At 38.6% G+C, this 17,037-nt stretch overlaps 1 protein-coding gene across 1 annotated transcript; it reads left to right on the top strand.

Annotated features, from left to right (window-relative positions):
• Positions 1-1,470: 1,470 nt before the first annotated feature.
• On the top strand, positions 1,471-9,011 carry LOC118341758 (CD276 antigen; the record flags this gene model as incomplete). Its single annotated transcript, XM_035680125.1, is given in 7 exon segments — positions 1,471-1,499; positions 3,293-3,357; positions 4,775-5,083; positions 5,889-6,170; positions 7,091-7,213; positions 7,359-7,389; positions 7,640-9,011. Coding segments are annotated over 7 exon segments (891 nt in total), but the record flags the coding sequence as incomplete, so codon positions are not given.
• Positions 9,012-17,037: the final 8,026 nt, after the last annotated feature.

Here is a 17,037-nt window from a genome sequence, read left to right as displayed (position 1 = left end):
CCACCAACACTAGGCAAAACGATTGTTTACTTGAACCAATACAGCAGGGCAGCATGTTAGGTGCCGTCATGTGGGAATTCCCATATAAATAAATTAATTGTGGTGTAACAAACTGAGGAATGAGGAAAAACCTAAACCTCAGACAACCTTACTACATTACAATCAATTAATAGTGTAGAAGACATAATGCCTGTGTTTTTTTTATTATGGCCTTATAATGAATCAATAATTCCACAGTTATTAATATCACTTTCACGATCCATCTGGTCTCACTTTTCCAGAAACTAAACACCCTGTGTACTGTTCAGTTACTTGTAGTCCTTGGGAATTTCCTCAGATGTGGTTTCTGTTGAGGACAGTCACTACTGCAGAATGACTCATTGCACATGGTGTAGGTGTTTCCCCTGCAAATGCTTTTTTATATTAAGGTTATTCTGTGTTGCACCACACTCAATCTATTAAATTCTGTGAATTGTTGTTTTAAGTGCGCAGTTTCAGAACAAAAAACGTCTCAAAAGAGTGAAAGTAGCCTTTGTCATTTCTAGACTGTGTATGCAGTGTGTACACAGTATGAGTAAAGTGAGAACAGGTGTTTCAGAAGACAAGAAGTGTGATACATTTTAATTGGCATACAGTTTTCACTGTCCCTTTCCTTTTATGGATTTTGTTACATAATACACTGAACAACTGAGATATTGTTTTTCCACCTGGGAATTTCCTGAGACTGTAGTTTTGGCTGACTACTAACTTATACTTACTTAAGGACATCCCAAAAAAATCAGTGTTTTTCCTTTAGGGAAATTGAGTTTTTACACACCAATACACACAAATAGGAACTAAATGAAACTATATAGTTGCGGATAACTTTCAGCATTTGGTTTCTATAATACCACAAAGAGAAAAAGGGAGGCACTGTCTGAAGTGTGATAGCAGATTCCCCCAGCAGGTACAGGAATACACCCTTCTGCACTTTGACAGTAATAGGCTTTTTCTTTGATACTGCTCACTGGGACTTTCCTGTAGCTTGGTGCCTGTCACTTCTTTCAGATGGGTTCTTTGCTGACAGATCATGACAGAACTCATTTTCCTTCTCAACAGCGACTGGGAAAAGCCAGTCAGATATTTCAGATAAGACTGTTTATTGTTTTTGTATATATTGAAGAAAGTGTTTACTGTATCCTGTGTGAACAAAACCATTTTCAATAATTATTTTCAAGGGATGTCAATATAAAGTAAGAAAACGTGACTAGGGTTTAGATTTATAAAAAAAATAATCAGTCATCTGCTAATCTTGTGCAAATGACCCACTGGCCTACTCTCATACAAGATGAGTTTTCAGCATCACAGGGCATTTTTTATTGTTGCATGAGTGTTATACTATTCCTGCCTGACTGTGCACTGATTTAAAATTTCAAATAAAAAAATAATCTGTCCTAACACTAGTGATCAACTTGTTTGTCTTTTCAACAGGCATCACTTTACAACCCACAGCATTTCATGTAAGTACCCCTCCTATTTCATATTACAGCATTATGAATCTGAAATGCCTGCAGTATGGACATTACAATGTTATGACACACAAACAATCAAGTTGCCTTAACTTTTACCATCTACCACATTTACAGAGTTAGAGACTGTCATCACCACTATTGAATTTGAACAGAATAGAACAGCCTGTGTTACTGTTAAGTCACTAATTACTTTCTGATCTCACCCTCTTTACTTTAGTTGAAAACAAATGGTTGGCAGGAAACACCTAAAAATACTGAGCTGAGAACTAACAGGTTTCATCACTGCACAAATAACTAGTTTCTGCTGAGAATTTAAGACTCCATATTGCTTAGTATATTGTGATTTAATCTTAACTTGTACTACTACTGAAGTAATCCAGTAGTTGTATCCCAATGTAAATCTGTGAACCTAACAATAACACAATATGTTAATGCATTACTCAATGGGCTATTGCTTCCTGTGTCAGGCTCATCAACTAAAGCTCCGGTGCTATAAATGTTTAACAGCAACATGGACACAAATTGTCTAAAAGACCAAGGATACTGAGAGCTTTTTTTTCCAAGTTAAATTTATTTGTGTGTAGGTGTTTGCGAAAGAGAGGGGGTTTAATTTCAGCTTCAGAAATAATGTGGGCAAGTTCAGTCAAACTTGATCAGTCAATATGAACACATGTGCGGTTCCAGAGGCAGTGAACTGAATCACTCGCTCACAATATCTCCAGGCAGAGGGCCAGGGATATTTAGAAGTATTGGGCTTCATGCAAGAACATTTTCGTATTCTTCTCTTAACTTTCTCTTACTTTTTTTTGTATGGTGTGCCACGTCAGATTCTAACTAACTTCAGATTTCTGTGTAAATCACCTGTGTAAAAATTATAAATGCCACCTGTGAGTCATGGAGTGTGCATTTATGAGAATTGAACATTTGCATATCTATGGCCCCAATCATATAAGGCTACACAGCCTGCCTCATGTGTGAGGAAGTTCATGCGTGAAAATTATTTGGAAGAGTAAAAAGAAGAACCTTACGAGTTTGGGGATTAGAGTCCTGCTCTCAGAGATCAACAAAGGAAAGTATAAAAACAGTGTCAGCAGTGGAATTAAAGGACCTGGAGTGGGAAAAAATAATGAGTGCTGTTAAGAAGAAGTGGTTTGATATGAAAAGCAAGGCGATCGATAACTGCAACAGTGGGGGTCAGGGGTAAGGCTTCATCACAGAGATAGGGAGATAGACTAGACGAAAGAATATGAGCCATAATAGGTGATGTTGAATTGCCAGGCATTGCAACAGAGACGTTCCCTTCGACAGCGACCCGCATACGCCTTAATTCGAAGAAAACCCAAACCTCCATTATTAGCCAACTTAAATTAATGATGATCGTTTGGCTATATTATACATTTAGAACTATATTATAATTCAAACTGTACAGTCAAACAGGATGATAATGATTTATTAGTATAATGTAATATAATATAATAATAATGATAATTATGAAGTCTTATTTAAAAAGGAAACTCAAAATTGCGTTACAGTAATGCAATATACAGTCCTTCAGTGAAAAACATGTTTGGATAACAGCAGACTAATTCTATGTAAATTGTGTTTGTGCCTAAGAGAAAAATTCAAAATAAGAGATAATTGGTGAATTTTCCTCGTACAAGATCTGTACAAGTGATTCTTGCATGAGGAACATTGTTTGCGCTGTGGGGATGCAGTTTTTGTATGGCTATATGTTCCTGTAATGCCCCAGTAACAATTTTTTTTTTCCCCCTGTACTTCAGGTTTTCCCTCAAGATTTCCCTCCTCCTTGCCCTGGTTACAATAACATGGCACATTTCCGTCACAGGTGAGCAGTCCATCTTATCAGTGCATCAACATAACACTTTCTTCTTGGTTGGTGATATAACACCAGTATGCTTGGTCGCACAAAGCAACACCAAATGTATTATCATACAAACCAGCAACGTTGAAGCTCCAAATAAAGCAAATAACAACATATAATGTGAGCTGGCAGAGATGAACACACAAAGAGTTATCGTTCAACTCATGAACTCTAGAGAAGGTTTTAAAGTTCACCATCTTGTGAAGTACGCTTACTTGTTTTCTTGCCGAGCGATAAATAAGAAGATTGATATCGCTCATTTGTCTGTACAATAAATATACAAAGCTACAGCCAGTAACCGGGTTAACTTAGCTCGGCATAATGACTGCAAACCAGAGCTAGCTGTTTCCCCCTCTTTTGTGTCTTTGTGCTAAGCTAACCGGCTGCTGGCTGTAGCCTTATTATTATGAGAGTGTTATCAAACTTCTCATCTAACTCTCTGCAAGAAAGCAAGTGAGTGTATTTTCTGACTTGTTCTGTAATTATTCCTTTAAGGCCCGTACATTTACTATAACATTGACCATGTTCAGAAACAACTAGGCTACAAAAATGTAAGAAACTACAAGCTATCTGCCCAACCCCAAACCTCAGACAAATAAATTCTGATTAACTGCTGAAAAAAGCTGAATATCTGGCAAACAAAAGACACAGATCTTTTTCTCAGAAGTTGGAGGATATTGACAAAACAGAGCTAAAGCACGAGGTGACCAATAACAGCAAGACACAATGTGATAATAAACTTTTGGTTTACTGTAACTTTCAATATTGTGACCTTTAGATCATGTAAAACATGAAAGGGACACTACTACTAATGTATTTTATACAAAAGAAAGGTCAATTGGGCTAAGAGGAACTGAGATTAGTCTACTACGTCATTAAGTGGAGCTCTTAAAATAAAAACCCCGTCACACCCACTCACAGCCTAAATTAAGAACTGCTTACTCAATGTATATTGCTCAAGTTTGTTAATGGTTTTACAAGCTGACAAGCAACATAAGAAATCAATTATGCATTGAGTCAATAGTACTGCAAACTACTTTGGTCCCCTTCTTAATTTTCTTTTTGTTTTATATTATACTACACAGTTCGTTAATATTTCAATCCATACTTAGGCAACTAAACATTCATGGTGCAGTATATTTATATAATATACTGTACAAAAATGCTACCAACTCAAACATTCAGACTATTTTTAGAGCTGATATTCATTGATGGAAACAGGCTTCCTATAAAACACAACTTTCTGCAATTAAAGATAATACATTTCTGTTTTTTAAATAGTCAGGGCTTGCTTTCATTTCTCCCTTAAGAAAATGTATGTTTCACAAAAGGTTTCCCAGCATGCTCTAACCCTTTACTCTTGCTTGCTTTTGTTTTCCAGAGTGTGCTGATCTAAATCTCAGTGGGGAGGTTGGTGGAAATGTGACCATACGCTGCCCTTTCGACAAAGATAGGAAAATATCTTTTTTCTACTTCCAAAAGGGCCACATGTTTGTGAATGGCTACTATGGAGAAAGAAAGATGGACCAAAAACAAGTCCCGAAATGGAATAACACCAGACTTGATAGAGACAATAATACTGTGTACATGTACAATTTGACTGTCGCACATAGCGGTGATTATCAGTGCCACATCAAGTACAGTGAAAGCGATTTGATCAATGAAACAAAAATACACCTCAGTGTCACAGGTATGTGTGTGTTCAATTTAACATTTAGAAATGTATTTGATTGTTTAAGTTTTAGGTTGATAGGAGGCTCATTTTCTAACACTTTACAACACTACGATGGAATAATACTGTATATACAGGCACTTCTATAGCTCCTCTAACATTGTAGGTGACAAATAGTTGTTTCCACTTGAACGTAGCAGTGCCAATGATATTGATTAGATTGATCAATAGTTTTTGAAGATGATGATCTTGTTTTTGTTCCTCTGGAAGACCTTTAAGAGTTTAAGTTCAAAGTATGTCATCAAAAAAAAATGCATGATGTATAATGCTGCCAAGTTTTTAACAACTGGCATGACATAGGACAAAGTCAGACTTTAACACAAATGTATGAGGATGAAATTTAGCTAGCTGAGTCAACAGTAAATCCTTTGCCAGGCCGGTAATAAACCTTGATTTTAGCGGCAATTCTTCTGATATTTTACTGTCAATTATAACTGTGAAAGCGAAGTTTAGCTGTTCATATTTTCGAAAATACAAAGGCCGGGAAACTTTCTTGACAGGTTATCTTTTAGACAGAAAAACACACTTTTAATAGGTAACCCAGCTCCTCGTCTTAGAAAAGAAAAGTTTCTATGAGAACCATGGTGACCATTAGACTTAAAATCCCTTCAGTATAATTCTCAAAAAACACTCTCTCAGCTTTGTGAAAATCCTTTTACATTATAAAAAGGTGCATGGTGCCGAAACTAATCATTTTCAGAAAACTTGACATGCTACATATATAACCAACATTCTGACAGAGGTTTTTTTCTCTCTTTCCTAGCAAACTACAGTAAACCTGAAGTCAAACAGTACTGTAGTAGTAAAAACCAGGTATTTGGTTGCCTGGTGACGTGTGCTTCACATGGTGGCTACCCTGACCAGGAAATAGTTTGGAATGTAGACGGGGCTCAGATGTGGAATGTTGTGAACATCAGTAAAACGAAAGATCCCCACACCAGGATGTTCAGCGTCTACAGCTCGGCATACTACAACTGCTCCAATGGACCGCTGGAGGCCCTCAGCTGCTCCGTGGGTGCCATAACCTCAGAGATGTTCTCAATATGTGAGTACTAAACTCTAAAAAAACCAGTCCTAATGGTTTCTGTACCAAAATCTGTTTTATGCTGGGAAAGTTTTGGGAAGTGTGAAAGGCAATGGAAAAGCCCTTGATGGCTCCTTTTTCAGGAATGTGCAAGGGAATTTTTTTTATAACCTCCCATAAATGGTGGACTTTTAAATCAGAGTTTAGAGTCTAACCCTCCCTGAGTAACATTGCTCATCATCCATTTTTGGTATAGGCTGCTGTGCTTTGGACTGATCAAATATAAACATATTCTTTATTATTTTCTGTGTGATAATTAACTATAAACATTATTTAAAGGGTTGCCTCAGGGCAGATTAATGTATCCTGTATCCAGAGCAATGGGTTCACTGATTCTGACAAGGATAAAATAATGTTGCTGTTGATTTTGATTTTTAATTATATTTCTATTGGAGCTATTGAATTTTGTAAATAAATTCTGTAAAAGTCAGCATCACAAAGAAAAGTAAAGCCAACACAATCTGCACGGCCATACCATTTTTTAAATCAACGAATCCAATGAAAAGAATGAAACCCAACAATGGTCTGATCTAACTAAGTATTTTCTTTGTAGCCAATATAATGTAGATATATTTATCCTTGTTATAGAGCTCCACTATTGTCCAAAATCTATTCAGTGAGTCAGACTGTTGGTACTAGACATAGGCACTATAGTGTATATTGAATCAATCCCACATACTCCTTCCTGCTGCCATAATTACTCACAACTGTGGCCAGCTGTTTTAGGAAATTATTCAGCTTTGTAAAGTAAGACATTATATAACTGTGACGTTTGATTTACATCGTCAGTGGTAGTGAAGATATGGGATTTGTTAACAGTAAGAATAATATAAAATATTGCCAGCCGTATGCCTCTGATAAACATTTGTTTTCATCTGAAGGTAAACCCAAGGATCCATCTGAAGGTGGCTGGCCCTATATTACAGAAGTAGCAGCCATCTTGGCAGTAGTGTTCTTAATGGTGATGTTGCTGGTGTGGTGGAAATGCAGGAAAAGACAGAGAGGTAAGGGCAGAGATTAGGTGTGTCACAATAAAGCTGTTCTACACACATTTGCATATATGTTTGTAAGAATACAAAGATGCCATGTATGAATGAATATACAGTAACGACAAAAACAACTCACAGCAGTTTGTATGTTGGTTTCCAGGAGCAGCAGCAGCAGCACCAGGAGATGTGAGGTAAGAGTGAGTAGTAACCAAAATACTTTGATTTCATTCATAAGTAATGTAAAATGTAAGCTAAAAGGGGTTCCAAGAGGCACAGCTGTAATGACAAAATGCTGCTATTCGTGATTGTATGTGCAGTCCTAGTTGCTTCAAAATGTTGTTTGTAACTTGTAATGTCCATTATATTTTTTATTCCTTTTAACTACTGACCTTATCCCTCCATTTCCCTTTTCTTACCGTCTTTATTTTTCCCATTCTCCAGGGAGAGAGTAGCCTTAAATGCAACACAAGGAGAGGAAGGAGCTTCTTGTTGAAGAGGATTATTCAAGTTGTATTTGGATAATCTACTCACATGGTTGTTCTAGAAACTAGAACTAATACTGTATGTCCCTCAAGTGTATAATACATTTGTGACTGACTGACTTCATACATATCAGAAATGGCCCTGGCCAGATGGAGTCAGACTAAGGACCGGAAGCTGTCAACATTTCTCTGACACTTGTGACTTGTTTGAGGAAGTATTCTACATTAGTATCATGTTACTGGTGAAGTACAGCGTGTTGATCTACTGAGAATAGCTAACTTCTTTAAAAAAAATGAACTTTTCCAGTGTTCCAGTGGTTAGTGCGGACATTGTTATTGCCTATACTGCAAAACAGTCTCAATGGAAAACAATTTCCTCCAGTGAAGACAAAGTCTGATGAAATATATGTTTTCGTTTTGTTTTATTGTTGACACTGACCTTTGTGGGGAGAAATGGGATCTGTTACACTTGCTACAAGTTTCAGTTTTGGACTGAGTTTTGTCATTTTAAAATACAGTATACTGTTGTTATTGCACTTTAGAATTCCCCTTAAATAGGCATATTGCCCCTTCTACAACATCCTGTTTTCTTTAGTGTTTGGCTTTGTAATATATTGTATTTAAGACACATAATAGAACAGTCAGTACTAGTTTGAAAGTGATCAAAAGTCACTGTAGTTGCCTCATTGGTGCCCAGGGTTTTACTCTTTAATTAGTTTTGTCTATCAGAAATTATCTGTAGCAGAAGCTGTGAAAAATATTGAATCCTATTTGCACATAAATTGGTTCACTGAAGTCTTCCACAATAGGTTCCAGTATTCCAAGATTCCCCTGTAAGGTGCAATATTAAATACAAGGGAAAAGGGGGTTTCTTTTTTGGTTAAATTGCCGTTACCCCCATGATTCAAATTTTGGTAGTCAATTTTTTACTCAGGTGACTGTTCTCATGTGAAATATCCATGTTGTGTGTTTTGCAAATATTGTTTTGCTACGTATTTATTTCATATTATTTTATGTTTTTCTTTCTCAATATGAAACTGTAAACCGTTTAACCTGTTTACAATATTTTCTGGATAACAAAACCTTCATTATTCCTCATTCTTTAGAATTAACAATCTCAAAGGGCTGCTTTCATTTCCTAAATTTGTACAAAACACTCTTCTCATATGACTTTGTCTTGTTTGTTTGTCATTTCACATAACCCTGTATGTCTATTTTTTCTTTGGGACCAAACTATGTTATCAATTAAACTTGTGTAATTTAATTCTTATCGTTCACTCACTTCACTATATGTCAGAATATTGCTATTTGAACTGCTGTAGGAGATTGCATTTAAGAGGCCTGACTGAATTTTGTGTTGCAATGCAGTTTATTGCCACTAGATGTCATACTAGCACCACAGAGTCAAGACAAATCTGCTGTCATGGCTGATTGGCGTGGTTGGTATTGTGTATACTATAACATTAGTGCAACATCCATGAGCCTGATCACATTTGTCAGCTGGCCTGCAAAAGGCCAAAAACGTAATTTCCGCTTGCCAGACAAATGAAACAGTGTTTATGCATTCAGCACTTGATGTATGATCAGAGCGATGTGAACACTTTTAAACAGGGATACATTATGTGTCTCTGGCCTCAGTATATGCTCAACACATGCCAGGAAAAGGATGGCTAGCCCTGGTATATTAAAGGAAAAGAAAGGGGAAAAACGAGCAAGGAAGAGAAAAGGATTGTAGACTAGATGTGAGATGACATCAAAAGACGGCGGAAACAAGATGCAAGACCATTTGTTCACAGGAACCTACTGAATGTGTGAGAGAGGAGACAAGAGGATGTCCTGTCTAGGATACTGTTAACATTATAGATATACACATCAGGGCTAACTGTCTGTCTGTATATGTATCTCGGTCTCAAACTGTTTCCACCATTTCTTCTTCCCCTTCTTTATATCTCTCTTGCTCCCCATTCTCTTTTTCCTTCATCACATATTTTATTCTTTCAAATCCCACCTCCACGTCTATTCCTCACTTGCTTTCTCTCGGCCTCATGAGTCACTGTGACAGGCTGTCAGTCCACCTCTCGGCCCTGTGTTTACATTGGGCAACAGAGCAGCACCAGGCTGGTTGCACTTCAGGAATGTAACCCCCAAGGTCCTTGCTCTCCTCCTCCTCCTCCTCCTCATTTCCCTTCTCCTCACCTCTTTTCTTTCCCTCCTTCATTCTTTTATTCCCTCGTCGCACAGATTCACTGTTTCCCCTTCTCCTCACTTTCCTTCTGTTCCTTCTTCTGTCATCTCTCTTCCGCTCCTCTCCTCCCTCTAATTATCCTCCCCTCGGCCCCATCAAACCCCACCCACACCACAAACTCACCCCTTCTCTCCTTCTGCCACCTTTCTCTCCTCTTTTCTTACCCACCCTTACTCCTCTCTCTCCGCTCCCCTTCTCCGCTCGGCTTTTTTCTATCCCCTCTTTAAAATTCAGAAAGCATTGTCCAGACTCACTCACACCCCCCCACACCCCATTCTCCTGTCATCATCCCCTCACCTCCCACTTCTCCCCATCTTTCTGTCCTCCCTCCCTCATTCCTCTGCTGTCTAACCCAAACAAACCAGTGAGGACTTTCCTCTGTGGTGGCTGTAGAAGAAACACACCACATGTCAGACTTGGTTTAAACATAAACATTAGTCATTTTGAGGTACTGGAAAAGGATATGAGGCGCTTAAGTTCAACATGAGATAGAGCTTCTATTATGAAATCCTAACGCTAAAACTCACCACAGGGTTTAAAATCAAAGCAGGGAACAGTATATTTTGGTGTATATTGGCAAAAGTATATTCTTTGGAATGGGCAACTGTATATAAGAAATACTAAAACCAATGGACCCCATAGAATAGAAAAACAATTAAAAAAAAGCATTTTTCTGATGGTTTGTTAGTAACCTTTTACTATGAGGAGCACCTTGGATTTAATTTCTGTTATTTGTATTCATCGTTTGTATTATGTCATTACAGTAATATCATTGACAATGTATAATACATTTATATATGAATAAAATTCATTGTGAGATTAAAAATATACCTTTAAATCTTAGCAGACTGTTCTGTTTTGTTGTGCACTGACACAGCAGAATGTGTGATCTCCTCCTTAATGGAGAACCTTATTAGTCAGGACACAGTCCTGTGGCATTTCTCAGCAAGAGGCGTGTGACCTCTGCCACACTGTTCTGTGCAGAGTCCATACCAGAGGATTTATAATCAGATTATACTAGTTATGAAAGTCAACTAGATTAGTTTTAGTGCGGGGAGCCAGAGCACAAGGCATCGATTCACAGCGGGAGAGGGGAGTTGATCAGCATGAGGGAGATTGGGCTGTTAGTGTTCTCAGAATAACACCAGGCATTTCACTGTCTCTGAATCCGATCAATGTGTGTGTGTGTGTGTGTGGTGTAATAATAATAAAGAATAAGAGAATAAAATAAACCCTCAACATGATTAAAAATTTAGAATTACATTTTATCCTCAAATTTACATTTCACTGAGCTATTAAGTATTTTGCTGGAACACTGGATTGAAGACAATTTATATACACAATTAGTCTAAATGATGACAGAAAATTATGCATTTTGAGTGTTTGTTTATGGAAGCGTATTGCATTCACTTGAAAAAAAAAAAAAACTCCAGTTTTTCTGAGTAATTTATTTTTTGGTTTGTTTTTTTAATAATTTTTTTTCCCCTGTTTTTCTGACTTATTCTTTCTTTCTTCTTGAATAATTTTTTATTCTGTTTTTCAGGGGATTTTGTTCTGTTTGTCGGAGTAATGTTTTTTCTGAATTATTGAGATACTTCGAACTCCTTGCGTAAGAACCTCCAACCTGCAAGTGACTCCCATGGACCTACGGGTGACTCTTTGGTCCGACATACATGGCCCATCTTCAACTATCGAATGGGCTTGTTCCTTCTGAACAATCAAAGTCCTCAGGGGCCTGCGTAGAGTCGACCAAACTAATGATAATCTATATGACTAACCATCTATATGCTAAAGACAGATTATTCCAGTGTCTTAAACCCAGATCAAAGTAAAAACTTGAGTGAACCTAAACAAGCCGGTCATGTTTGTTTCCATTAAGATCAGCTCTCAATAAAGGATGATGATGCGTCTATTGTTTGCAGAATGCTCTCTAAATCAGAAAAAAAATTTGTCCGAAAAACAGGAAAAAGAAATTATTCAGAAAATCAGAAAGAATTACTCTAAAAAACCAATCATAAAAATAAATTACTCAGAAAAACACAAATAATTACTCAGAAAAACAAACCAAAAATAATATTTCAAGTGAATGCAATACGCTTCCGTAGTTTGTTAACTGAAAATTATTATAAATATAATTTTCATGTTTTTCCTACTGTGTTTTCAAATGTTACTGATGTTAAAGAACATCAACAGCAACATAAAAAACACCTAAAGTGGCCCTTTTGTGTTACTTCTAGGAAATACCTTCTGTAGATGGGATAGTTGTAAGCAACAGAATGAGGCTGACAGTGAGAGACTGAGCAGGTCAGGGGGTTCAGCCCTGGTGCTTCAGCTGAGTGATCATGTTGTTGCTGTCACTGCAGAAACCCTCTCCCTGACCCCCAGAGACAGGAGAGGTGACCTGGAAGCATTTATCACCTCGGTGCTTTCTGACCCATGACCTGAGGCCTAAGATAGGGAGAAGGCACACCAGAGAAAGACACAGGGAAGGACTGACCAAAGCAACAATAGTCATTTGTTGTACCAAATGTGTAAAATATTATAATAAAATAGTTTGTTACAGCGCTCATGAGGAGGAATTTGCTAATTTCTGGAGGAACAAATGCTTTCTTTCCTCCTGAGTTATAGTGGCGGGTTTATGAAACTGTTGGAAACGAATGTAGACTATGTGAGTTTGCATCAATAGCAATATTTCTCTTGGTCAGAGGATGAAAACACTGCCGGTGGTCCCAGTTTGGTTGAGCCAAAAACCATCAGCAGAAACTTGAAAGAGCTTGAAACAAGTTGGGAGAGAGAGATGTTTGCTGGCTTGCAGCCCAATAGAACTATTAACACCTCTCTGTAATGGTGATACACCAAAGGAGTTCTTGGCCGAGGCCTTTTCAATGAGGCTATGACCTGATATCTAAAGTTGTGTGTACATGTGTGTGTGTGCGTGTGTGTAGAGGAGCGAAATCTGAGCAGACACTTAGTAGAGTAACATCGACTTTGAATATTTATAGAACTGCTTAAGATGTGACCTTTAGTTTTCCACACACACACACAGTATACATTATATCTATCTATCCATCTATCAAACTGTACAGTAAACATTGTTCTGCTGCCTGAAACATTCACACAGGTGATCATACTGAAGCCGTCCCGTGAGAGGATCGTATGAGGGGAGCCAAAGAGAAGAACAGAGGCCGGTATGAGGGACTGGTGAGTAAGATGCCCAGTTGGCTGCAGACGGTTGGCAGCCTCATGTTTCTGCAGAGGCTCAACATCAAAGCCCATCAAAAATATTTGTAATGTGTGTTGTGAAAGACTGTTAAGTGACATCATAATATACATACATGATGTTAGTTACTTGCTACAACATTTTACTTGCTGTCCCACAGTATTCTTCCACTGTATGATAGCTAAGGAAGGTTGTTTACATATTTCAGCCTACTACTGTGAAGATTCCACTGTGACCTTATTTGGTTACTGTGACATTTTCTGTTGCACTCCAGACAACTGCGGAGCCATAAATTTCAGCCTTGTTTGCCTTTCTCTTCGCGCACGTGAGTAAGGAAGCCGGTGTAGATTACAGAGACAGTTTATTATTAGAGAACAGACAGTGGAAATGGAAGAGATTAATTACTCTAATATACAATAATGGGCCAAAACTAAAATCTGGCCATTTGTGGTCTGTTTTTGTACCTCCAGTATATCAGAGTCAAGACATTACATATATTGTGTAAATTATTAATGATCAAATGTGTAATTTAAGAAAATCTTTTCCACTGAAAAATCTACCTCCTCAATTAACGAGGAGCCCAGTGTGTAGCTGCTGTTAGTCCATAAATTTAATCTAACCAGCAGATTCTAAGAGTATCTAAGTAATGGCACTGAAAGATGATCAAGCTTTTGTGTGTGTGTGTGTGTGTGTGTGTGTGTGTGTCTCAATGGCTATTTAAACCGCTGTGTGGCAAATATTCAATTATTTTTTGCATACAGCAGTATATCTTCTGCATAGCTAATGCTGCAAGAAGGAAGAAGGAGGTGTACATAAAAAAATGTTTCAGTATGTTCAGTCTGCGTGTGCTTTGATTGAAGAGCTGTAGATGAAGAGGGACTGAACTGAAACTTAGAAAAGAAGAAAAATGGCTGACATGGTGTGCAAGCTTTGGATACTTGACACCAACAGGTCCCTACAGCAACCTCCGCTTAAATCTCCACACCCCAGACGTGGTGAGGGATTTGAGGAGGGACAGGGTGTACAGACACTAATGTGGCTGACATACAAGGCAGTTCATGTACAGACATTTTTTTGGGTATGTATACCTCCTGTATTTATCAGAGCAATGACCTGTGTACGGGCTTGCATGTGTAAGAGAGACTGTGTAAATGAAGGTGTGTATGTGTGTGTGTGTATTTGCGGGTGTGTAATAAGAGACACCTGAGACAGTTAGAAGGTCATTCCTGGAGTCTGGTCACATAGCTTTGATCATTTTCTCGTCGCCTCAGAAATAGACCAGGGAGGACGGGACGGGCACAAACTCTCCCTCTTTGTGTGCATGTATGTGTGTGTTCGAGGGAGAGTGCAAGCCCAACAGACTGACAAGGAATCCACACTTGTTGGTAGTGCACAAGCCTGTGTGCGCATGACTGCACTAATACATTAGCACCCGTACCTTTGTTCGACACTGCTTGCATTTGCTCTGCTTGCTGTGAATGTGTTCATGCACATGTATGCAAATGTGTGTAGGGACAGTGTGTGTGTGCACTCATGCAAGTGTTAAGAGGTGTAATTGTGATTTAAATTCTTAGGTTGTCAAAACAATAAACTCTAGCTAGTCTCAGATCAGTTTCTGAGACTCTGCAGGCAACAATTTTGCAGTGTTTAGTTGCAAATTTGCAAGCACACACACAGAAGCAGCAAAACACAGGGAGCTCAATGTTTGTGTGTTTTTGTGAGTAACCTTCATGCAAGCCCCAGATGCAAAACTGAGTCCAGAATGATCAGAATGGTCCCATTTTGCAAACATCACCATTATCTTAAGAATGCACGGCATTGCATTTATGAGCCATGGCATGCAACATCAGCAGCATGACTTCATTAGATTTAGAGTAACAAGTACTGTAGTTACTTTGAAGAGCACAGTTACATACATAACATAAATCTGTTGATCAGTTTCTCTTTCACTGCTGGTGGTGTGGTGTGGTAAGTTTGCACAGAGAATAGGTTTACAAGGAGCATGAGTAGATGTTGTGGAAAGAGATGGCCTGCTCTTGTGTTTGGTTTATTGAATTATGACTTTAGCAAACCTTGTAAGGCAAGGATTCATTCAGTACAGAGTTTGAAGAAGGCCTGAAAATATTTAATTTGCCTATAAAGCAGCACACATGGAGAAGGGAAATTACTCACCGTGAAGGGCGCCAATCACACTGAAAGAAACCCTTGCAGGCAAAGCTTCTTGTTACAAAATTGATTAGTCTATTCCTTCAGAACAATGTCCTATTTTGTGACCAGTTTTCTGTCAACATGCCTATCCTCTTTAGCAGCCGCCATTGCTGTTTTTGAGCAGACAGTCAATTCTCACACACGTCGTCACACACAGCTAGCATTAAACCATGCCTGTAGCTCATACCATAGCTGTGAGTAGTTCCTCAAAGGACGCTGATACATCTAAACTACTGTGTTCTGGACACAAGCACATTGCTTGAAGCTATGAGTCTAAAATGTCCTAAAATGGCCACTGTACAGAGGATAAACGCCTTTAATTTAAAAACACTATGTCTCCTGTAGCACGACCCTAAAGCCACAGTTTACCACTTTTTTGTCTCATTGTGGGTCTAAGTGCTGCAAAGTTGTCTCTACATTTTTCATCCCTGCAACAACTTCTGGTTTATTATAAGCATTACAGTCTTACTAGCTGCTAGCACGGCTATAGCTGTTTAGTTTTGTTGCTATGTGATAGAGAAAGGGAAGAATGGAAATGGGTACAGGTGGGTTGACAATGCATGCAAGGATGAGGGCAGCTTCTTTACTGCACCCATCCTGTTATCATATTCAGAGCCTTTAAAGAACAATCTAATAACCTTGTAGCTCCTTCATGTCTGACTTTTATCCACTTTCTGAATACAGCTGTCTTTCAAGTCAGCTGCCATAGAAATATTCAAACTCATGTTTTGAGAAATATGGTTAGAACAAAAAAAGACATCAAATGAACAAATCCTTCACACAGCCCTCCTGACCTCTGAGTGGACCATGTTGTCACTGGCGTACACAAGCAGAGATTGTTGAAAACGTCTATAAATATGTTTGAAGTGCAGTCATGGGAATCTTTTTTTGTGCTGGCAGTCCCCGGTTGCCCTTGGTTCCTAATCTATCCAAAGCAAAAACAGTGAATTGTGCACAGCAACAAGTCACCAGGTATTACACCCCATATGAGGACCAGGGCAGTGGGAAAAAGAAGAACAAGCTCTGATTACATTGATGCTCCCTCTGTGGGTTGTTCTGCACAGGGTTTCAACCAAACATGGTGTTAGTCAGACTTAACCTTTGCATGAAGAGGACTTAGGTCTTCTTTGGAGCCGTTGCACAAAAAAAGTCAACGCTCGTTTGAATAAATGCCCAGAACAAAAGGAGTATCTTTGTTTGAAACTTTGCACAGAGACCATGTTTGGTTGCATTTCAAACACTGAGAGGCCCAGAGGCGCCATCAATCCATTATAAAGGTATTGCAGCATCTCATCTTTCTCAAAGCAGAGCAGATCATCAGGGGGGATGCAAGGCATGCTTGGCTGCTTCTCCCAACAGTTCCAGTGAGACAAATCTCTGGAAGCAGTATAGACATAGTTAAAGTACGTCACTGTGGGACATGATCAGACTCACCTTCCTGTTTCACAACACAGAAAATAGCTGAGAAAGACGTACATTCACAGAGACAAATGCACCCAAACATGCAGGCATTCACTCTGAGGCCTGAGGAAAAAACAAATATTGAACACACAAAGTCACAGGGGACTGGGTGTAAATCAAAAGCATGTTGTATGCAAACAGACCAGGGGAAATCAGAAGCCCTGAGGATAGGGAGGAAGATTGTGATCGAAACAAAGAATTTATAACGAGGGAGCGGGGAATA

Source organism: Morone saxatilis, unplaced genomic scaffold, assembly GCF_004916995.1.
Source record: "Morone saxatilis isolate NCDOM2014 unplaced genomic scaffold, NCSU_SB_2.0 Contig8, whole genome shotgun sequence".
In the NCBI taxonomy this organism is placed as follows: domain Eukaryota; kingdom Metazoa; phylum Chordata; class Actinopteri; family Moronidae; genus Morone; species Morone saxatilis.
The sequence above is the reverse complement of the archived record's forward strand: the minus strand, read 5'-3'. Positions and strand labels throughout refer to the sequence as shown.